Genomic DNA, 24,890 nt, shown 5'->3' with positions numbered 1-24,890 from the left:
AGAGAGGGAGAGAGAGGGAGAGAGAGAGAGAGAGAGGGAGAGAGAGGGAGGGAGGGAGAGAGAGGGAGAGAGAGGGAGAGAGAAGGAGAGAGAGGGAGAGAGAGGGAGAGAGAGGGAGAGAGAGGGAGAGAGAGGGAGAGAGAGGGAGAGAGAATGTGTGACAGAGGGAGTGTGTGTGAGCAAATGCATGACAGAGAGAGTGTGGGGGTGTGTGTGCACGCATGTGAGCGTGAAGGAGTATATGTGTGTGAGTACCCGTTTGAGTGTGCACACAGGTGTGAGTGAGTGCGCTATCAGCCTTTGTGAGAGGCAGTATATGCAGTGAGTGGTTGGGTGAGTGAGTGTGTGCGCTATCAGCCTCTGTGAGAGGGAGTATATGCCGGTGAGTGAGTGAGTGTGCTATCAGCCTCTGTTCGGCAATTCTGTCTTGTTGTGTGTCCCGAAGTCCACCGTGAACATCCGAGGCTAAATGTCCTTGACTGTTAAGGAGATCAACCCCTGAGAGGGAACATCGCTGTCTGGTGATTGTTGCACGGTCTCCATTCATCCGTTGTTGGTTTCACCAATGAACCATGCCTCCGTGCATTCCTGCCTGCAGCATTTGTGATAGACAAACGTTGGCAGAGTCACATAGTACCTGCCATGCATGTGGTAGATGGTGTCCCCATGTGTAATGCTAGTATCCATGTGTATGTTTTGACATGTCTTGCAGTGGTTGCCATGGCAGGGATGTATGGAGCTGTGGTCAATGTTGTCCTGAGGCTGGCAGTTTGCTGTAAACAATGGTCTATTTAAGGTTTGGAGAATGCTTGAAGGCGAGAAGTGGAGGCGCAGGGAAAATCTTGGTGAGGTGTTTGTTATCATCGATAATGTGTTGCAAGATGCGAAGAACATGGTGTAGTCCCGCCATTCCCATGAAGTACAGGATGGTGAAGGATATCTTATTGGTCATATCCCGGTCTTCTTTCTGAGGAGGTCATTACAGTTTTCGCTGTGGCAGATCGGAACTGGTGATTGATGAGTTGAGCATCGTATCCAATCCTTGAGGGCGTCCTTCAGCACCTTCAGGTGTTCATTGCATTCCTCCTCATCTGAGCAGATCCTGTGCATGCATAGGACTTGTCTGTAGGGGATGGCTGTTTTAATATGTTTAGGTTGGAAGTTCGAAGTGCAGCATCATGAGGTTATCCGTGGGCTTGCGATAGTGCAGTACTGAGCTGTTCGTCTTTAATGGAGATGCGCGTGTCCAAGAATGATATTGGTTCTAAACAGTTGTCCATGAAGATCTAATGGTGGGATGAAACTTGTTGATATCACTATGTAGTTGTTTCAGTGATTCCTCGCCATGAGACCAAAGGAAGAAAATGTAGTCAATGTATCTGGTGTGAAGCATTGATCAGGAGTCCTGTGCAGCAAAGAAACCTTGTTTCAACTGGAGTAATAAAGTGCTGGCAAATTGGAGGGAGAGAGAGGGAGTGTGTGTGTGGGAGTGTATGTGTATGCGCTCTTGAGACAGTGAGAGAGTGAGAGTGTGTGTGTTTGTGTGTGTCCATGTCTTCACCTTTGACAACCAATACTCTATCTATCCACACAAAAAAACCATGGGGATCAAATTTACACCCCAACATGTCAACATTTTCATGCACAAGTTTGAACAAGACTCCTTTGTTCCACAGAACTTCCGACCAACTCTGTACATCAAATACATTGACGACATTTTTTCCCTTGAACTCAGGAAAGGAATCATTGAAATAACAACAAGTTTCATCCCACCATCAGACTAACCATGGACCACTCTTTAGAATTAGTCTTGTATTTGGACACACGCATCTCCATCAAGGATGGACACCTCAGTACTTCATTCTACCGCAAGCCCCCACACACACTACTCCGCTCCCTCAAGAGTGCGTGCGCGCAACCTCCCACACACTCTCCCTCACACTCGCACTCTCTCTCACACATGCATTCTCTCTCCCTTACATACGTGCACATGCACACACACATATAAATCTATGGGGTGAATTTGCATTTGCAGATATGTACTTGCAGATACATTCTATTTTGTTCAAAAAGCACAAATGTGGCTTTTTATAAACTTCTACTTTGGAAATAAAACTAATCTGACTCCAGGTTGAGATACAAACAGACATGAAACATGGCCTCACACCTAAAATGCATTGTCTGACCTGAACTGTCACCTTTATTCTGATAAAACCTGAAGTTATCTTGGGGCAATGACCTGAAAAAAATTCTGGGATTTACAGATTTATAAATCAAAACCTGCACCTCCATTCTAACTGATTAAAGACTTAATAGCCATCTAGGTTTGTTCAATATATTCGCATTAGTCTTTTACTTATAAATTCTGTGTCTAATGTATTCTCTCTCAGTAGCTGCCTGAGGAAGGAGTGGGGGCTCCGAAAGCTTGCAGTTTCAAATAAACATGCTGTGGTTCTGTTCGCCGAGCTGGAAGTTTTTGTTGCAAACGTTTCGTCCCCTGGCTAGGCGACATCATCAGTGCTTGGGAGCCTCCTGCGAAGCACTTCTTTGATGTTTCCTCCGGTGTTTATAGTGGTCTGTCCCTGCCACTTCCGGTTGTCAGTTTCAGCTGTCCGCTGTAGTGGTTGGTATATTGGGTCCAGGTCGATGTGTTTGTTGATGGAGTTTGTGGATGAATGCCATGCCTCTAGGAATTCCCTGGCTGTTCTCTGTCTGGCTTGCCCTATGATAGTAGTGTTGTCCCAGTCGAATTCATGTTGCTTGTTGTCTGCGTGTGTGGCTACTAAGGATAGCTGGTCGTGTCGTTTCGTGGCTAGTTGATGTTCATATATGCGATTGTTAGCTGTCTTCCTGTTTGTCCTGTAAAGTGTTTTGTGCAGTCCTTGCATGGTATTTTGTACACTAATATGAGAAGTTAGCTAGAAATATTCAAGTCTAGGTAACAAGGGCATGGTTGAGAGTTTCAGTAAGTGTGCTGTTATAAATACTGATAATATTTAACACCTAATTGTCTCTTTTGTTCATGTTAGGCCAAAGTTAGTTCAAGTCACAGTATGTTGTAATTAGATATGCACTGGATAGATTTTACATGCCTTGTGATCAATATTCATATGATAAATACCTGGAGCAAATGGACTAATTGTATACTTTTACATTTAGTTATTTTTACTCAAATACTAAACTGATTGTATAAATTAAAATGAAGTAAATGACAAGAACATAATGGGACTCCTTTAAGAGTCAAGCATTTAAAACAAGTATGTCAAATGCCCTTTCTCAACCTTTAAAAAGCAACAGAAACACACCAGAATATAAGGTAAAAAAGGTCAATTTAAGACTGATTTATAGATTCATAGAAATATACAGCATGGAAACAGACCCTTCAGTCCAACACATCTATGCCAACGAGAGATCTTAAACTAATCTAGTCCCATTTGCCAGCACTTGGCCCATATCCCCCTAAACCTTTTCTATTCATATACTCATCCAAATGCCTTTTAAATGTACCAGCCACCACCACTTCCACTAGTAGCTCATTCCATACACGCACCACTCTCTGGGTGAAAAAGTTGCCCCTTAGCTCCCTTTTAAATCTTTCCCCTCTCACCCTAAACCTATGCCCTCTAGTTCTGGACTCCCCCACCCCAGGGAAAAGACCTTGTCTATTTACCCTACCATACCCTTCAAGATTTTATAAACTTCTATAATGTCAATCCTCAGCCTCCACTGCTCCAGGGAAAACAGCCCCAGCCAATTCAGCCTCTCCCTATAGCTCAAACCCTCCAACCTTGGCAACGTCCTTGTAAATCTTTTCTGAACCCTTTCAAGTTTCATAATATCCTTCCAATAGGAGGGAGACCAGAATTGCACACAATATTCCTAAAGTGGCCTAACCAATGTCCTGTACAGCTGCAACATGACCTCCCAACTCCTATACTCAATGCTCTGACCAATAAAGGAAAGTATACCAAATGCCTTTTTCACTATTCTATCTATCAGTGACTCCACTTTCAAGGAACTATGAAGCTGCACTCCAAGGTCTCTCTGTTCTGCAATCCTCCTCAGAAACTTACCAATAAATGTATAAGCTCTGCCCTGATTTGCCTTTCCAAAATGCAGCACCTCACATTTATCTAAATGAAACTCCATCTGCCACTCCTCGCCGACTGGCCCATTTGATCAAGATCCCGTTGTACTCAGACTATAAATTGTAAATAATCCCTCATGCTTTCAAAAGTTGACTAATATTTTCTTTAGAGATTTGACAGTCAATTACCTTACTATCCAATTTTTTCATAGTAACAAGGTCAAGAGATTTTAGCGAGTGTCCTGTGGGCGCAATGAAGTAGAGACAGGCATGGATTCTTGAGTCAGGATAATTGTAGAAGGAACGCCTTATTTTCAATTCTTCCTGGAGGTAGGCTTCAAACTGTGCGTCAATGTATTCAACGATAGGTTTGTAGCTGAAATGCAAACAACTGGTATGTTATTTAAGGTATAGAATCAAAGAATCCCTCTAGTATAGAAACAGGCCATTCAGCCCATTGAGTCCATACTGTAAGAGCATCCCACCCAGATCCACCCCACTACTGTATTTCTGTAACCCTGCATTTCCCATGGCTAGTCCACCTAGCCTGCACACTATGGGCAATTTAGAATGGCTAATCCACGTGTTTGGATTGTGGGAGGAAACACACACAGGCATGGGGAGAAAATGCAAATTCCACATACAGTCACAAGAAGGTAGAATTAAACCTGGGTTCCTTTGGCCTGTGAGGCAGCAGTGCTAACCACATGCCGCCACCCCCCATAACAAGCTTAGAGCCTCCCTGGTCCTCATATTCCACCCCATGAATCTCCAGGTGCAGTGCATTATCCTCTGCCATTTCTCTGTCTCCCAGTCAGACCTCACCATCAAACATATCTGTCCCACCCCATCCCAAATGCATTCCGCAGAGACCATTCCCTCCACGACTCCCTCGTTAGCACCATATTCCCCACTAACCCACCATCTGCACCAGTCACCTTCTCCTGGCAGCACATGGGGTGCAAAACCTGCACCCACACCTCCCCCCATCACCTCCATCCAGCGCCCCAATGGATCATTTCAAATCAGTCCACCTCATTTACTGCATCTGCTGCTCTCAATGTGGTTTCTTCTACATCGGGGAGACTGAGTGCCAATTCGCAGAGCGGCTCAGGGAACATATCTGGTCTGCACTCACCAACCAACCTCATCATTCTGTTGCCAACCACTTCAACTTCCCCAAGGACATGCAAATCTTGGGCCTCCTTCACTGCCAAATCAAAGCCATCTGCCGATTGGAGGAAAAACACCTTCTCTTCCTCGTTGGGAAGAGGCATCAACACTGACTTTGTCAATTTCCAAATCTCCCCAGACACACCTCATCCCAGATCAAACCCTCCAATTCTGCACCACCTCTTGACCTGACCTACCTGTTCATCTTCCTTCCCACCTATCCACTCCACCCTCCCCATCAACCTATCACAATCACCTCCTACCTGCATCCCCCAGCCACCCTGCCCACACACCCCCCCATTGCTAGCCTCACTCCAGATTACCATTTAATGGCATCTAAGGAAAAGCCCACTATGTAGACATTTGATAAGCACAGGATTGGAAATTATTGGTCTCCAGGATCAAACTGATTTTTGCACTCATTATGTCAATTCCAACTTGAAGAATAACATCTTGGTTAGGTACTGGAAATGCTTACAGCATCAGTGATGTTGGGTGCAGAAATGTAATGCAATATTTTCAACAACAATCATTTAAAAACTGACCTGTCTTCTTTGTTTATCTGGTCTCCAAATCCTACTGTATCGACAATGGTCAGCTTTAGCCGTACATTACTTTCTTGTAGTTCATAGCTGCTTGATTTCAACCGAACACCGGGTTCAGTGTGAGAGGCTGGTGCATTTTCAAATTTAGTGTTGAACAAAGTGTCCATTAATGTTGATTTACCGATACCAGTTTCACCTAAAGATATTTTTAAAATGATACTTTAAAATATGCTTAAAAACTCATTTAATTCATTATTGGTGAAATGGTGAGGAGAGTTATATGTAGCCATTTTTAAAAAAATTATACACAAAAGCTCTAAGCAATTGATCTAGTCTGCCTATAATTCATAACAGATGTTTCCTTAAATCAGAAATTTTCAATGGTTTTGTAATAGTCAAAACAGAAATACCTAAAATTAATGCCAGATTCAAACACTATGTCTCTGTCACATTTTCAATTACCTCTGCATCCAAAAATGTACTGATTTCAGTCCTGAATAAACTCGATTGGAAGAGGCGGTGGCCTAGTGATATTATCACTAGACTATTAATCCAGCAACTGTAGTAATGTTTTAGGATATTAATTGACAATTGGCAACTGCTGAGGATAAAGAACGATAAGAAGAAAGATCATCATCCACAGATGATCTGACAGTATTAAAGAAGTTCCTGAAAAGGTTTTGTTCAGTTTGGCCATACAGAGAAGTCAAATGAGATAAGTCCTATTACTGAAATCAATTCACAAAAATATCATGTCCACAAGACATTAGAGTAACATGGTACAAGAAATCTAGCAGATGAATATTCATATTTTGGGAGTTCCTCTTCCAGCGAGTTGCTTAATTGTGCACTGCCATTCTTGATTGGATGTTACAGGACTACAGAGCTTATATCTGATTTGTTGGTTGTGGGGTCACGTAACTCTATCACTTGTTGCTTCCGCTGTTTGACACAAAGATAGTCCTACGTTGTAACCCTTCCAGGTTCACTTCATTGTTAGGTATACCTGATATTACTCCGGACAGGCCCTCCTACGTTCTTCATTGAGCCACATGGAAGGAGCATTTGCACTGTTTGGGAAGTAGCGAGAAAGTAATTGGGTGAAACTATAGTGAACAATGACAGATTAGGAAAATATTCTTTACAAAGGATGGTTGAAATATGGAATGTTCTGCCCGAGTCTCATTGAAACAATGTATTGTTACTCTAAGGGAAAGTGGATAAATAAAGGAAGCGTGTGAGTTGGGGGGGGGTGGGGGGTTGCGGGAGACCAGTGACATTACTTCTGATTTCTCTGTAAAACAGTTGATATAGTAATGATTATCCAAAAGGCCTCTCTGATTTGTAAACACGAATGGCATTTTTTTTTAAAACAGAAAGGTGTGTGGATGAGAAAGTTTGTCCATTTCATCTTTCTACAGGGAGTAATTAGGATAGGTTGAATGGCCTTCCTCATTTTCATTGACCTTGTGATCTTGCAGTAAAATGAAACAGAATTGTCCTAATGTTTTACCATTAGAAAAAGTAGGAATTTCTTCTGTAGGAATTGTTGTTTCCTTCCCATTTACTCAACCTTATTTTTCACAGTCTCCACTTGGTCAGTTTTATGAAATTGTCAAGTTTTTAAAAAATGAAAATAAAGTAATTCTGTACGACGCAGTGAAACCCAGAGTGATCAAACACTGATGCACGAAGCCACAAATACTTTTACCGTTTTCTTAGGTGTTGAGAGTTTCACTTATATGAATAAAATTGATTGGAGCCACCGAGTATCTACCTCTTTATTCCCACCACTTCTAGTGATCTACAATTCATGCTGGGAATTCATTTGCACCTCACTCGGAGGAAAACATCATTAAACAAAATACAAGATGCCAAAGCAATGCTCCCTATACGTTCCGCTGTTGCACAGTAATCCAAAACTTCCCGTAGGCCATTGCACAAGTTGACCTCTAAATCATCACACATGGATAGCTGTGTTAGAAACATGTAAAGGACCCTGTGCACATAAACAATGTGCCCAGACACTACAGTAAAAGAATTAAAGAGGCTCTTGGCCCTAAACACAGAGGCCGTTTTAACTTTACAAAAGCAACATCTGAAGTAACCTCACAAATGTGCTGCATCAGCACAACTGACAAAGTAACCATTGTGTTCATACAAAGTTCGCTGAGCTTGTGATCAAATTGTGAATACAAGACTTCAGCAATTTTAACAAGGTGGTTTCCATAGATCTCTCACATACACCAAACAGCACTCAACTTTGCAATATAAACAATTTGTCAATCAAGTGATCCAGTGTTCCAAGGGATTTTCAGTGCTAAAAAAAGACAGAAAAATGAATTTTTGATTGAAGTATTGTTGCAATGGAGACAAAAGATTTTCCAAAATGAATATAACTGATTCAAGTACTCCACCATCAGAGCATTTCCGTTGGAACTGAACATTCCAAAATGAACAATAATAGTTGTCATATTTATTTTTCAGAAATCTCACTGCAACATAAGAGAAACAGAAGGCAAGAATGCATATGGAATTGTCAGAGGAACTGGAGCTGGCAATCAATGCAGCAAATGGAAATCTACCCTGCTATAATATATAAAACAGGAGTTTGGCGGGGGGGGGGGGAAACAACAAAAAAAAAATGAGAATTGAATTTTATAAGAGACAGGTAGTTTATCCAAGAGTTAAATTGGGAACTCACTCCAGTTGACACTAAGCGACATGAGGGCCACGATGAAGCAGATTGCTGCTTCATCTGGAATGGCTCTATACTAAGCTGTATAAAGTAGGTCTTTCCTAATACAATTGCACTCCAGAAAATGAGTCTTTACCTTAACCATTCCATGTACATTCATCCCTTTCTTTTTCCTGACATCCTAATCATTATATTTTAACAGATATTTTGTCATTTTTTGAAACGGAAGAAGAATTTCTTCTGGGTTAAGTGTCTTTGAAACTTCTTGCCACAGAGAGGGTATAGTCCTTGTGTATATTTAAGGCTGACAGAGACAGATTCTTGATCAGCAGGGGAATCAACGGTTAAGGGAAAAATGGAGAGAAGTGGATGTGAGGAATGTAGGATCAGCCATGATCCTATTGAATAGTGGAAAAGGCTCAACGGGCCAAAAGGTCCTGTTCCTGTTTGTTGTGGTTTTGAAATGATCTCAGAACATGGCACGTGCAGCCATGGCTACAGTTCTTGTCCAACTCTGGGGTGCCCTGAAGTGATGGTGAGCTGCCTGTGTAAACTACTGCAAGGCTTTGTGGCAACATTGCTCCCACTACAATGTTGGATAGGGCACTGAAAGATTATAACACAGCAATATACCTTCTTTCACATGGTACCATCAAAACCCAAATATCTGTCAATACCCAAAGACAGATAGCCAGGCTAAACGTTCCAGTGTAACGATGTGGATACAGAATCATTGAAAGTTTAGAGCATAGGAGAAGGCTATTAAACCACCACATTTATACCAGCTCTCTGAAACAGTAACTCAGCTAGTTCCCCTCCTTTGCCCATTCCTCAGGGTTTACTGCAGTACCTAAACATTCATTGCATTGAGATGTTAAAGGGTTCATTTGTTCTGATAACCTGTAAGAAATTGGATGTCCCAGGGGAGGGTGGTATGTTTCTCTAAGTAAAAGTGAGGACAGCAGATGCTGGAGATTAGAGTCAAGAGTGTGGTGCTGGAAAAACACAGCAGGTCAGGCAGCATCCGAGCAGGAAAATTGACGTTTCTGGCAAAAGCTCCTCATCAGGAATGAGGCTGGGAGCCTCGGGGATGGAGAAATAAATGGGGGGGGGGGGGGGGGGGAATAGCTAGGTGGATGGAAGTGGGGGTAATGGTGATAGGAGCAAATAGGTTGGAAGGAAGATGGACAAGTAGGACAGGTCATGAGGGCAGTGCTGAGCTGGAAGGTTGGAGCTTGGATAAGGTTGGGGGGGAGGGAAAATGAGGAAACTGGTGAAATCCACATTGATGCATGGGGTTGGAAGGTCCTCAGGCAGAAGATGAGGCTTTCTTCCTCCAGGCATCAGGTGGTTAGGGAGTGGCAAAGGAGGCGGCCCAGGACCTGCATGTCCTTGGCTGAGTGGGAGGGAGAGTTGAAGTGTCCCGTCACAGGGCGATGGGGTTTGGTGGTGCGGGTGTCCCAGAGATGTTCTCTGAAGCACTCTGCGAGTAGGTGTTTTCTCTCCCCAGTGTAGAGGACACTGGATTGGGAGCAATGGATACAATAAATGACGTGTTGAAGTGCAGGTGAAACTTTGATGGATGTGGAAGGCTCCTTTGGGGCCTTGGACAGAGGTGAGGAGGGAGGTGTGGGTGCAGATTTCGCAATTCCTGCGGTGGCATGGGAAGGGGCCGGGAGGGGAGGGTGCATGGACCTGACGAGGCAATCGCAGAGGGAATGGTCTTTACGGAAAGTGGACAAGGGTGGGGAGGGAAATATATCTCTGGTGGTACAGTCCATTTGTAGGTGGCAGAAATGATGCAATGTATATGGAGGTTGGTGGGGTGGAAAGTGAGGGTCAGAGGGGTTCTGTCCTTGTTGCGGTTAGAGGGGTGGGGTTCGAGGACGGAGGTACGGGAAGTGGATGAGAAGGCATCATCAACCACGTGGGATGGGAAGTTGCAGTCTTTAAAAGAGGAGGCCATCTGGTGTGTTCTGTGGTGAAACTGGTCCTCCTGGGAGCAGATGCAGCGGGGCGGAGGAATTGGGAATAAGGGATAACATTTTTACAGGAGGCAGGGTGGAAGGAGGTGCTTTTTTGTCTTGCAGGCAGAATGTAAAAAACTTAAGACGCCAACTCCTGCAATTCAGAAACAATTTACATAGCTATCTCCTACAATTCAGAAACAATTTACATAGCTATCTCCTACAATTCAGAATCAACTTACATAGCCATCTCCAGCAGTTAAAGAATGATCTAATCTCATTGTTTCTGGAAATAATCAAATCGCTACATTGTGTCTTGAATGGCATGTGACTATGAGGGAGTGGCAGGGGTGGTCTTGTGGGCATTACTGATGGTGATGTAAAATCCTCTACAAAGTAGAACTGTTCCCACGTTCAGAGACTTCTCTTGACACGGTCCTGCAAACTGTGTTAAGGGTTCCTCCAAAAGTTTGTACTTGCTTAATAAAGTTTGGCTGTTCACAGAAGTTGGTGTCTTGCAGTTGCAACAAGTTGTGTAAGAACCTCAAGAAAAATAACCTAACAGCATGAAGTTTTTTCTAAACTCGTTTTATACTGGCATGCTCTGGTTCAAGACCCCTTGCCAAAAGGAAGCTTCCTTCAATATACTGGGGGAGAAAGTGAGGTCTGCAGATGCTGGAGATCAAAGTTGAAACTTTATTGCTGGAACAGCACAGCAGGTCAGGCAGCATCCAGGGAACAGGAGATTCGACGTTTCAGGCACAGGCCCTTCTTCAGGAATCTGAAGATTCCTTCAATATACTGTCTTGTTATGACTGTGATAGGAGGAGTGCTCTGGTAATCAAGCACCACTACTCCAGTTGTACACAGTATATAAATTTGTTGAATCAATTATCAAAATAGTCAACTTCTCTTTTGTACAAATATCCACCAGGCTTCTTTAATTAACTCAATAATCTATTTATTCTGATTGAAACTTATTCTTATAATTGGTTCAGTATAGCTAGGGAAATTCTCTGTACATTTATAAAATCTTTACCTTTTACGACTCTGGGAATAGCAGGGCTTGATTTCCAGTGCAACATCCTTTAAGTTTAACAGTGGACTGGTTTATTTGAGAGTCAAAAAGTTTTGTGCTGGCAAAGCACAGCCAGTCAGGCTGCATCTGAGGAGCAGGAGAGTCGACATTTTGAGCACGAGCTCTTCATCAGGATGAAGAGGTCATGGTCAAAATGTCAACTCTCCTGTTCCTCGGATGCTGCCTGACTGGCTGTGCTTTTCCTGGACCACACTTTTCGACTCTGATCTCCAGTCTTCACTTTCTCCTAGGTGTATTTGTGATCAAGAATCTGGGCACTTCACTGACCCAAAACTTGCACTTCAATATATCTAATTGCTTGGGTTTGAGGTTAGGTTTCAAAGGCTCTTAATATGTCACCCTCGAAATGTTCCAATGCAGTAGCATGCAGTCAAATCTTTGATGGGGTTGAAAAGTGAAAATGAGTGCAGGGGGCGGGTATTAAACTATTTGAGTTGTTCAATCCATTCCAAAGTCTACTCCATCAACCCCCTCCAAATAAAAAAAATTCCACAATGAAACAGGCAGTGTTTATAACCTCCTCAGGTAGAAACGCTTATGCTTGCAAGTAACATTAGCCAAACAGACCATGTTAGAACGCAGTTGCATCCCAGGACTTAGTGGGTGAACTATTTTTAGGACTTTTTTGTCCCATCCATCTGGATTTTTGGTAAATGCTGCAGAAATCTGGCATCAGTAAATCAGATCACCACCACTTTCTCAAGGGCCCTAGGGATGAGCAATAAATGCTTGTCCATCCAGTGCCCACATTGCATGAATAAATTTTTAAGATTTTGCATTTAATCCAAAGCAATTCACTGAGTAATCTTAGAAACACAGAGTTAACTTTCAAAATGTGATTTCCATACAAGCATTTTAGGGAGGGAGAACATAAATAAATCAAACTAGTCAGTAGCAAATACTGTGAATGTTAGGCCTGATTCTGAGTTCCCAGAAGGTAATGAGAGTCATAATGTAGTCATAAAATCAATACTAAGCAGCCTGTGAATTCCTGTACACAATTCGAGAGTGCTGCTCCTCAATAGAAACACAGATGAAGGTCTATTGAGTACTTACTCGCACTAACCCCCTTTGATTAACTTCATTGTTCAAACTCATCCATCATTATTCAAGTGCACATCACTAAGTGCATACTCTGTTATAAGATTACTTGCAATGACAATCCTGCGTTCCACATTGAAGGGTTCCACATTCACCCCTTTCCCAGCAAGGCTGACACTTCAATATAGTACCAAAAATGTGCTCTACTGTCCATCTCCTATCTTTTGGAAACGAGTTAAACTACAGTTTAAGTAGACATAAACAAAAACTCAAAAAGACAATTCATTCACGATCAGAAAAAAAGGCTCTCCTAACTTTATGACCGACTTTTATTCCTTAACTAACAACTGCGTGTTTCTCTCGTGATATTTAGTCGACATGAGAATCTCTAGGTTAAAGCTCCTTCTTTAGTGCTTTCATATTTTACTCACCGACACAAAGAATGTTAAAGCAAAATCCTTGTGTTGTTGACTTGTTGACTAACTGATCTGGAAGACTGTCAAATCCAACATGACCGGCAAGATTCAAGTTTCGTAAATCTTCATTATGTGACTGCAAAAGTAAGAAGGAATAAAAATGTAGTTTTAATTAAACAGCTAATGGTTATTTTCAGCTTACATGAGCCCTTAGGGCTGCTTTGCATATTAAAGGCACCATCGCTTATGATTCATTTATGGGAGAGCTGGAGGGAGTACCTAACAAGCCTTTCAGTGAGATCTTGAGACAAAATCTATTAACATGCAGATCGATGTAGGCACCCAGCAAATATGTCAAGGAGTCTTGGGGAGCAATGGTACCAATGTACGTTACTCGATCCAAAACTAAATTAAAATATCATAGGTGTGAGAGGTAATTTCGGTTTAAACTTTAAGATGTGCCTGGACCACAGACTGATCTATAATAAAAGACAAAACTTTTGTTTCTTTTCTAGAACATTTTATATACTCAAAAGTAGAATAGTTTAAATTGTGCAGAATGCTGACAATTTGTGAGCAGAGTAAAAACAAACAGGCCCTTGATTGATGAAACCATTAACACAGGCAGGGAAGGATGAGTCCTTGACTGATAAGACTCCAGGATAGGGGAACGACTCGAGAGACATCTGTTACAGACTGAAGTCTTTGACTGATAAGACTACAGGGTGAGAAAAACAACAACTTTAGAGACTCTGGAGCCATTTGTTGCAGACTTTGTGATAAGAATAATGATGTTTTTAAGAATGTGAACCTCATGGCTTGTTAGAGCCAAGGAGAGGAGGGACTTGTACTGTATATAATGGGAGACTTTGTAAGCCTCAGCGCGCCTTTTCTTCAAGGGTGCCCAACTCTGCAGACTTGACTTGTTAATAAAACTTTGTTTTCCTGAATTTGTCTAGAGCGATTATTGAGAAGCGATTTTCGTTTCTAACAACTTGGGGGCTCGTCCGGGATCAACACTCCGGCCGCAAGGGGAGTTGAGGAAGGATATCGGAGAAGGTGCACCCTGCCGAGTTCGGCAGTCCCTGATTCTTTGTCGCCCCGCGCGGCTTGAGCGAGTGATATCCGGGAGGCTCAGGAAAACAAAGGAGGGGTGTACCCGAGGCAGTGGGGACGGTTAACGATCGAGTAATTTCGGTGCACCGAACCCAGGTAAGAAAAAACTTGCGGGGACCGTGTTTCCGGAGGACTGGGGACCTACGGGGTGCCTGTGGATTTTTTTTCTACAGAGACGTGGGACTCAGGAATCTAGAGATCGGGGCTCGCCTGTGAGGGATTTTGCAGAGACCGTGTTTGAGGAGGAACGTGTACCTACGGGGTGCCTGTGATCTGTGTCACAGAGACGTAGGACACAGGAATCCAAAGACCGGGGGTGCCTGCAAAGGAACCTGGGCGATCACGGGACTGAAGGTCCGGGAATTGGCTACATTGTGATAGATTATCACGGGAAAAATACGAAGTCCTCGGAAATGGGAAATAAGGGATCTAAGGCGATTAAGGGAAAGGTAGGCTTAAACAGGGACAATGACACATACCCCAGGGTACCTGACGATAGTCCGTTAGGGAGAATGCTAAATAATTGGGATCAGGGTGGAAGAAAGGGAAAATCTAAAAGGAAGATGGTAAAATACTGTCAAAAGTGGTCCCAGAAACCTATTCAGGGCGACTCAGTGTGGTGGCCTAGATTCGGTACTGACGAAGACTGGGTCCGGCAAGCCCTCATTTTATATGTCAATTCAAAACCTGATGTTAATCTGGAAGAAAGTGATTATGCCCTTTGTTGGCTACCGGTTACGATATCTTGCCAAATGCAGGTAACTAATAAAGACTCTAAAGGGCAGAAAGAATGGGACCCTTTAGATCACTTATCGCCGCCCTACGTGACCCCGTCTGCCCCACAGAATGTTCCTTCGGGTGACGACGATTCAGGGGAAGGGGAAGAAAATGGGGAGGAATCACAAACTACCTCAGGGGTACAGACCAGATCTCAAGCTGAAAAGGGTCACAGACAAAACCCTGTCTCGATTGCAAGAATGAATCCACTCCGGGAAGTGCCCATGGGGGGCGAGGAGGGAAGGACGGGATATGTGAACGTTCCCTTGACGAGTACTGAAGTACGGAATTTCAGGAGGGAGATGAAGGGTCTACTAGAGGACCCCATGGGACTTGCTGAACAATTGGATCAGTTCCTGGTTCCGAATACTTACACGTGGGAAGAGATGTGTTCCATCATGAAAACATTGTTCTCTAGCCAGGAGCGTCAGATGATACGACAAGCTGCGCTCTTGGTCTGGGAGAGAGAGGGGGGAGAAGGAGGGGAGCAGAAGTTTCCCCTCACCGACCCCGAGTGGGATAAGAACACGGAGGGAGGACGGCGCAACACGAGAGACATGCGGGAATATTGGATAAAAGGAATAAGACACGCAGCCCCGAAGGGGCACAATTTTACCAAGGCCTTTGGTAATCATCAAAACCCGGAGGAAACCCCTACGGACTTCCTAGACAGGATTAGGAAGAATTTGCAGCAGTTTGCTGGGGTGGACCCTGAGACGGACGTGGGGCAACAACTCATACGGGTAGAGTTTGTATCAAAAGCCTGGCCGGACATACGAAAGAAGTTAGAGAAAACGGATGATTGGGATAGTAAATCTTTAAGTGAACTACTACGGGAGGCGCAAAAGGTGTTTGTGAGAAGGGACGATGAGAAGCAAAGGAAGGCGACAAAGATAATGATGCAAACGGTGCAACAAATGACAGCTGGAAGAAAGGAAAAGGGAGAGCCGTGGCAGAAACAGGAAAGGGGAGAGTCGTGGCAAGAGCAGAGGAAAAGAGAACCATGGCCGGAACAAAGGAAGAGTAGAGGAACGCGAGACCGCGACAGGGAAACGAAGAGGACACTCAGATGTTACTATTGTAATGAAGAGGGACATTTTAAACGGGAGTGCTCCCGCTACAAGCGGGAGGTGAGGTCGTACGCCCTGATGGAGGAAGATTAGGGAGGTCGGGGGTTCCTACCCTTGGGGCAAAAGGACTATCGACAGGAACCCCTGGTAAACTTGAAAGTAGGGCCCCAAGGATCGGAGATCACATTTATGGTGGACTCGGGAGCCGAAAGATCAAGTATAATCCAAATACCCCCCGGCACCCGAGCAGGAGGAAAAGTTATGGGGGTATCTGGAATTGGAGGACAGAAATTACAAGTCCCAGTGGTGGAGGACGTGGAAATTGGGTATGAAAACAGAACTACTAAACGAGACCTCCTTCTACTGCCATCGGCGGGGTTTAATTTGTTAGGAAGAGACTTGCAGGTCAAACTAGGGATCGGAACGGTACCAAATAACGGGGAAATGGTGGTAAGGTTGTTCGCCCTCACCGAAGAAGATGATCAACAAATAGACCCGGAAGTATGGTACCGAGAGGGGAACAGAGGGGGTCTAAACATCAAACCTCTCCAAATCACCATGTTACCAGGAAGAGGCCCGGTAAGAAGGGAACAATACCGGATTGCTATGGAAGGACGAGAGGGGTTACAACCGGTGATAGAAAGATTAATCACAGATGGACTACTGGAGGAATGCATGTCCCCTTTCAATACTCCAATACTCCCTGTGAGGAAGCCGGACGGGACATATAGGCTGGTGCAAGACTTGCGGGGGTTGAATGAAGTAGTCCAGGCTAGATACCCGGTGGTACCTAATCCCTACACATTAATGAGTAAAATTCCCCCCGAACATGAATGGTTCAGCGTAATAGATCTGAAGGATGCTTTCTGGAGTTGCCCCCTTGACGAAGAAAGTCGGAACCTTTTTGCCTTTGAATGGGAGAATCCCTTCACAGGACGAAAACGACAGTTAAGATGGACGGTCTTGCCGCAGGGATTCACGGAGTCACCCAATTTGTTTGGACAAATACTGGAGCAGATCTTAGGAGGATTTCGGTGTAACGCGGAGAATCAATTGCTCCAATATGTCGATGATCTCTTACTCTCAGGACCAAGAGAAGAGGAGGTGCGAGCAGACACCGTTGCCCTGCTGAACTTCCTGGGGAAACAGGGTCTACGCGTCTCCAGGACAAAACTCCAGTTTGTGGAACGAGAAGTAAGATATCTGGGCCATCAAGTCAGTAAGGGGCACCGCCGTATCACGCCAGAACGAATATCAGGAATTACGGGTATGCCAATACCCAGGACGAAGAAGGAAGTCAGACAATTCCTGGGACTAGTAGGGTATTGCCGGATATGGATTGAAAGTTACACCACTTTAGTAAAATTTTTGTACGACAAACTGGGACAAGAAGGACAAAAGGTGGACTGGTCAGATGAGGAGGAGCAGCGATTTAATATTATTAAAAATAAACTGATTCGAGCTCCGGTATTGGCTTTACCCACCCTGAAGGAACCGTTCCAGTTATATGTCAATAGCGCCGGCGGAATTGCCCAGGGTGTGCTTACTCAGCTGCGGGCGGGGAAACGTCAGCCGGTTGCATTTTTGTCAAAAATGTTAGACCCTGTGTCATGTGGATGGCCGACCTGTATACAGGCAGTGGCAGCTACGGCAATGTTAGTAGAAGAGGCCTGAAAACTTACCTTTGGAGGAAGGATCACAGTATACTCCCCACATTCGGTTAGTACCATACTGGCTCAAAAGGCTCACGGCTGGTTAACAGACTCTCGCATCCTGAAGTATGAGACGATTTTGATGACCGGGAACGATCTCAATTTTGCAAAAGATCTCAGTTGCAACCCAGCCCAGTTTCTGTACGGACGTCCTGCAGACGGGGAACAGGAGCATGATTGTGTGGAATTTGTGGACTTGCAGACCAAGAGCCGAGAGGACCTGCAAGAAGCCCCGCTGGGTGAGGGACAGGAACTGTATATCGACGGGTCCTCCCGGTGCATCAGTGGAGTACGATACAGTGGCTATGCTGTCATAGATGGTGCAACGAAACGGGCGATTGAGTCCGGACGACTGCCCGGGAAGTGGTCAGCCCAATCCTGTGAGTTGTACGCCCTCCAGAGGGCCCTGAAGTTGTTGGAAGGGAAAGTGGGAACCATATATACTGACTCAAAGTATGCATACGGAGTCGTTCATACTTTCGGGAAAATCTGGAAAGAGCGAGGATTGATAACTTCCCGGGGAAAAGAATTAGCTCACGAACAAATGATCAGCCTAACATTGGAAGCCCTGGCGTTACCTACGGAACTTGCAGTAGTCCATGTACCCGGTCACCAGAAGGGGTTGACACCGGAAGCGGTGGGAAACCGGCTGGCAGACGAGGAAGCCAAGCGGGCAGCGGTCGAAAAATCCGTCCAATTGTTAACGTTAATACCGTTGAGGGAAAGGCTCGCTAAACAACCCGTCTTCACCCAGGGGGAGATTGATAAAATGGATCAATTGGGTGCCCGGCTAGATACTAACGGGAAGTGGACGGTTCCTGATGGGAGACAAGTACTGAACAAACAGATCACCCGGGGTATTCTGCACCGATTACACCATCAGACCCACTGGGGGGTGCAAGCCATGTGTGATACAATCCTGAGAGACTATGTATGCAGGGGGATATACACATTAGCCCAACAAGAGGTAGTCGGATGCCCCACTTGCCGGCGTATTAATCGGAAGGTCATGCGTTCTATGCCAGCCGGTGGTCAGCCCCTCGCGATTAGGCCATTTCAGAGGATCCAAGTCGACTTTACAGAATTACCCCCAGTACAGAGATGGAAATATCTGCTAGTAATAGTAGACCATTTCACTCACTGGGTAGAGGCTTTCCCAACTGCCAAAGACGATGCACCGACCGTGGCCCGACTGTTGTTAGAGAACATAATCCCGAGATATGGCATAATGGAATCTATCGACTCCGACTGCGGGACGCATTTTATTTCTAAGCTACACCATTTGATCTGTACTGCCCTGGGTATCCAATGGAAATTCCACGCACCCTGGCATCCTCAGAGTTCGGGTCGAGTTGAGAGAATGAATGGCACGCTCAAGACCCAATTGACTAAGCTGATGTTAGAAACTAAGTTACCCTGGCCAAAGTGCCTGCCCATTGCCCTATTGAGGATACGTACGGCACCTCGCCGAGATGTCGGGGTTTCCCCCTATGAAATGCTGTTCGGATTACCGTATTGGAGTAAGGTTGATGGATGTCCCACTCTACAAGGGGGGGATGTATTTATCCGAACCTATTTACTGGCCTTATCCCGTTCTTTTGCAGAACTCCGGAGGAAAGGTCTCCTGGCTCAGACTCCGCCGCTTGACTTCCTCCTGCATAAGGTGGAGCCCGGAGATTGGATACTTGTTAAGACCTGGAAGGCCGAAAAGCTCCAGCCGCGGTGGGAAGGACCGTTCCTGGTTCTATTAACAACTGAAGCAGCTGTTCGGACGAAAGAAAAAGGGTGGGTCCACGCATCAAGGATAAAGGGGCCTGTTCCGCCTGAAGAAGAAAGCACCTGGACATGCGAGCAAGGGGACAAGCCGTTGTCGGTAAAACTGAAAAGACAGCAATAATGAACTCTACTTGGACTGTATTGGTGGGGATATTGATCAGTTTACTCCTGTATGTGGGGGAGGGTGAGGGGAGATGTGACAAATGTCGAACTACAGTAAGACTTGGGATTCGAATCTATTCGGGATCATTTGTGTCCCATTCCTATGTGGACGATAGGTGTTACGATGTGAGTGCACGCCATGAATGTTGGGAGGATGGGAGACCCTATTATCAGATATATAATAAAGGATACGGTGGCAAAATCCATGGATGCCCTATAAATGACCGCTGGGTGTGTATTAGCAAAACTGGGGGGTGGGACCTATCCTCCGTGTTGCTCAGGGAGCAGGTTGACAGAGTCAAGGAGACCAAGATACAGATCCCTGATCGGGGATTGGGGAAAGAGCAAGACCGTCAGGGAACGGTCGTGCTCCCTAAAGTGCCATCTATATACGCAAAGGTAGAAGGAAAGATTGAACTCCCTGATGTTACACAAAACCTGTTTATTGATCTCACCTCTAGAATAGCCACTGTTTTAAATGTTAGCAATTGCTGGGTCTGTGGGGGGCTGCATATGTCGGAACAATGGCCGTGGACTGGTCAAAGCTTAGACATAGGGGAATTGCTGCAAACCACTTGGACTCATGACAACGACAGAAAAAGCCAGGGGTGAAGACTGACAAACAGCCCTGAGGGCCAGTTCTGTATTGAAGGCAAGGGGACCGTGAAGGTAGGGATTAGCCCCTGTCAGAATATATTGGATGCAACCACGCGAGTATGGTGGCCTGAGAATATTGCTTGGTACATTGCACACCGAGATCATCAAAATTGCATTCGGTTACGTTCTGATTCCTCCTCTTACGAGCTAAGTGCTGACCCTTCCGATGGCATGAAAAGAGTGTGGAGCGGTGGTTGTCAGGGGAATCAATGCTGGAATAATCCTGTCCAGACTCTGCCACGGGGTCAACAATCCGAATACTGGAATTGCAGTGGTCCTGGTCCTTATGAGGGCGTCCCTGGGGTAAAGGAGTTGTGGGATGACGTTGTGAGGCAGGGAGGGCCTGCTCCAGATGGCCTATTTTGGATATGCGGTAATCAGGCATATTCCAAACTGCCCATGGGATGGGCTGGAGTATGCTTCCTGGGTCTAATAAGACCTGAATTCTTCCTATTACCCCGGGAGGAAGGCGATGATTTGGGAGTTAAACTCTTTGATTCCCTGCGTAGGTCGCCAAGGGATATCCAAGTCGGTGATTGGGGGGATGAGTGGCCACCGGCCCGGATTATTGAATACTACGGGCCGGCTACGTGGGCACAGGACGGATCATGGGGATATCGTACTCCTATCTATATGTTAAATTGAATTATCAGGCTCCAAGCAGTCGTAGAGGTCATTACTAACCGGACTGCCCTGGCCCTAGAGTTGTTGGCTCAGCAGCAAGATCAGATGAGGGCTGCTATATATCAAAACCGACTTGCCTTGGATTATCTATTGGCCTCGGAGGGGGGTGTGTGTGGAAAATTTAACCTGACAAACTGCTGTCTAGAAATTGACGATAATGGTAAAGCGGTTTTGAAAATTTCCGATGAAATTCGGAAATTGGCCCATGTGCCAGTACAATCTTGGCGTCCTCTTAGTGGCATCGGATGGTGGGATGGTCTCCTAGGTGGTAGCTGGTGGCGCACGGCGTTGCTGGTGGTTGGGGGAGGCATGATTCTTCTTCTCGTATTACCCTGCCTAACTCCCTGTATTCAGTTTTTAATTCAGAAAAATATTTCCCGACTCCAGGCAGTGGTGGTTCCACAACATGGGACGCGGGAACTTAAAGTGATGTTGCTGCGAAAGACCAAGGATTTCCCGGGCCCTTGAGGGAGGGGGGGCTTATCTTGGTCAGGCACATCTTAAAGAAAGAAAAGGGTGGAATTGTGAGAGGTAATTTCGGTTTAAACTTTAAGATGTGCCTGGACCACAGACTGATCTATAATAAAAGACAAAACTTTTGTTTCTTTTCTAGAACATTTTATATACTCAAAAGTAGAATAGTTTAAATTGTGCAGAATGCTGACAATTTGTGAGCAGAGTAAAAACAAACAGGCTAGTTTAAATTGTGCAGAATGCTGACAATTTGTGAGCAGAGTAAAAACAAACAGGCCCTTGATTGATGAAACCATTAACACAGGCAGGGAAGGATGAGTCCTTGACTGATAAGACTCCAGGATAGGGGAACGACTCGAGAGACATCTGTTACAGACTGAAGTCTTTGACTGATAAGACTACAGGGTGAGAAAAACAACAACTTTAGAGACTCTGGAGCCATTTGTTGCAGACTTTGTGATAAGAATAATGATGTTTTTAAGAATGTGAACCTCATGGCTTGTTAGAGCCAAGGAGAGGAGGGACTTGTACTGTATATAATGGAGACTTTGTAAGCCTCAGCGCGCCTTTTCTTCAAGGGTGCCCAACTCTGCAGACTTGACTTGTTAATAAAACTTTGTTTTCCTGAATTTGTCTAGAGCGATTATTGAGAAGCGATTTTCGTTTCTAACAATAGGTATTACAATTTTGCTTCAATACATACATAAATCTCTAGTCTTTCCAACAAGCTACAGCACACTACATGGAAATAAAATCTTCTAATTCACTTGGTAAAGTGAACTGAATATCACTTTATAATGTTCTGCGGAAAATATATTGCAAACCTCTCAACATGTGGTGATGGAAATGGCCATTCAGATACAGAAACCACAGCGAGCCATTCAGCTGCTAATGTTTATTGTGCCAATCAATTACATCATGGTCAACTGATATCTAAAACCCATTTACCACCTTAACATCAAAAATAAGTTGTCTTAAAAGTTCCAGTATAATCTTGGTTTTTCCTTCAGCATGTTAACTTTACCTGATGTGGTGATGCTAATGTTATTCCTGTAATACAAGTTGTAATAAGTGGCTAATGTGGTAATGAAAGATCCAACAAATATTTATTACGGTTCACTAAAATGAACAAATATTATATTCAGCGGTACATCAGTGTCTGGCCTTACATTAAGTTAATCAATTACAAACAGCAGTGTATTTCCATTAACATGTCATGATTCAAGTGATCCAAGTTAAAAGATGGAGTATGAGATCTTTATATCCTTAAGTCACAGGTTATGATAGGGTGATAATGCCATATCTCTTGAAGGCATACTGACATACTCTGTATCTTAAAGATTTCCTGACAGAGATAGAATACAACACAATTGTTGCATCTAGCCTAAATGGAATATGAAATTGACTTGAGGCAATCAGGAAGCATGTTTTCCTGCCTGGTATTCTTATGATGTCCCCTCTTTCCAATTCCTCCTCCACCTTTCTATTTTCTTTCTCTCATTAACCTTCTCCCTCACCCCACCCTCCCACACAACCCATCAGGGAGTGGATGGTTAAATCTGCTCAGTGGGTGGTACAGTGCAGGGTACCTCAATACTTGGCAGTACTATCAATGAGGAACCCATAGTGGATACTGGCCTCATAGTCTGCCTCTGAAGGAGGAATTGATAGAAATCTGTGCAGCACTGTTTGAAGTGGGGATATGAAAGCAAACCTTCTCCCAGAATGTCTTTATGCTGCCAAGTGAATGTGTGCCTGCTTCATCTGTTAAACTGTTTTATTCCCTGTATAAATATTTGTAATCTATTCAGGTAAACACATTAAGAATATTAAGAACAAGGAGAAGGGCCACACCTGAATCGTTAGTTGAATTGTTTCAGATACTATCTGATTTGTGTATTTGCAATAGTTATTTGTTTTTCTGAGTGTTTGTAGTCAGTTGTATGTTGTTTTGAGCACAATGGACAAACTTTTGGCTCGAGTCCTTTGTAAAGCATTTCAGATGAAATAGCAACATCAAAAATAGTGTAATTAAATCTCTTAAAGGGATGAGATTATTTGTGTCACAATTCCCCAATGTTCCAGGGATCAAGATTCAGATTTGAATACTTTTTTTATGTGGTCAAAGGGTAACTGCCATGTGTAAAGTCTTCTGAACGACCGACCTGTATTAGATATGAGCTAACAATTGTATCTTGCAAATTGTGAATATAAATTCTAAGCAAATGCAAGTACAGCTGTCATTAGTTGCAACCAGCTTACCATGAAATTTTACCTTGAATGAAGATATTCTATAGATAAATATGAAATGAGCAGTTTGGACAAATGCTGCAAATATTTAAATCATCTCACAACTGAAGCGAGTGAAAGAAATGCACAAAGTACTATCTTTAATATCCCAAGCTCCTTTTTATTCTCCTGTTCACTTGCATCTGGTCCCATGTTTTCATGTCCCAACTGACATTATGAATATGTTGCTAAGTTTATCAACTGTGCAAGCAATGCAGCTGTTATATTGTTATGTTATTCCAGTATGTTTTAGGAACTGTGTGTTCCAACATTTGTATACAACAGTATTCTGAGTGTCATCATTTGACACTGCACCACAATCTATATGGAGCTAACAGTGTATGTTGCACAACACATTGTGAGCTGAGAAATATATTCAAAAAGACTCAGTATTTGAGTCCAAAATTAGATTATTATGAATTTATGAGGACTGCAAGACAAAGTAGTCAAGATGTAGCCTGTATTTCCCTAACCCATGTGACCACAGAGACCCGGGTTCAAGTCCCACCTTCTCCAGCGGCGTGTAAAGTATCTCTGAACAGGTTGTTTAGAAAAACAGGTATCACAGGATAGCTATAAAGCACTGCAACCCTAGATCATCCTGATATTCAAGATGGTCTCTAATGTACACCATGGCACCACCATTCAGTACACCAGGCATTTATAACACAAGTATTATCATGCAAATGTACTGTTCATGACTGTCTCATACATTATTGTAAACAGGAATTTTGCACCATTTAAAAAAAAGTGAGGGAATTGAATTTATTACAGATAGGAGTTAGTTTGCTTCGAGAGATGCTGGAAGTTCACCATTTATGGAGTTATCTCTTGTGAAATTACATGACAGGAATCAGAGTGCAGTATATAGTTCAAGTAATGTTAAGGGATGAGGTGATAATTAAACCAGGGGCTGGGCCCGATACATCACTGTAAGGGGTGGCAATTCATCAAATGGAGACTAAAGTTGCATTGGCACAGTGTTGCAGAAGTTAGTACTGCTGCCTCACAGCATCAGGTACCCTGGTTCAATTCCACTCTTAAAAATAAATAGTCTTCAAATTTCCAATATAGTCTGGGTTTTGCCTTCCATTTGTTAATGGTGTGGAGTTTGCACATTCTCCCTATCGCTGCATAGGTTTCCCCC

The 24,890-nt window shown here is 44.0% G+C and overlaps 1 protein-coding gene across 19 annotated transcripts in view; it reads right to left on the bottom strand.

Annotated features, from left to right (window-relative positions):
- The window catches only part of LOC122552637 (septin-11), a 141,523-nt gene that overhangs the window by 38,510 nt on the left and 78,123 nt on the right, over positions 1-24,890 (bottom strand). For all 19 annotated transcript variants that reach the window (XR_015756943.1, XR_015756944.1, XR_015756945.1 and 16 more), the window contains 3 exons: positions 13,042-13,162; positions 5,806-6,001; positions 4,277-4,463 (listed from right to left, as the gene is read on the bottom strand). Coding sequence is in view for 16 of the 19 variants with exons in the window: in XM_087986183.1 (XP_087842309.1) it covers positions 4,277-4,463; positions 5,806-6,001; positions 13,042-13,162 (504 nt within the window). In the remaining 3 variants the exon portion in view is untranslated. The remainder of the gene's footprint in view (positions 1-4,276; positions 4,464-5,805; positions 6,002-13,041; positions 13,163-24,890) is intronic.

This window comes from Chiloscyllium plagiosum, unplaced genomic scaffold, assembly GCF_037043375.1.
Source record: "Chiloscyllium plagiosum isolate Xiang-an unplaced genomic scaffold, Cpla_swu_hap1 HiC_scaffold_1, whole genome shotgun sequence".
Taxonomy (NCBI): Eukaryota; Metazoa; Chordata; class Chondrichthyes; order Orectolobiformes; family Hemiscylliidae; genus Chiloscyllium; species Chiloscyllium plagiosum.
This window is presented reverse-complemented; position numbering and strand designations above follow the sequence as displayed.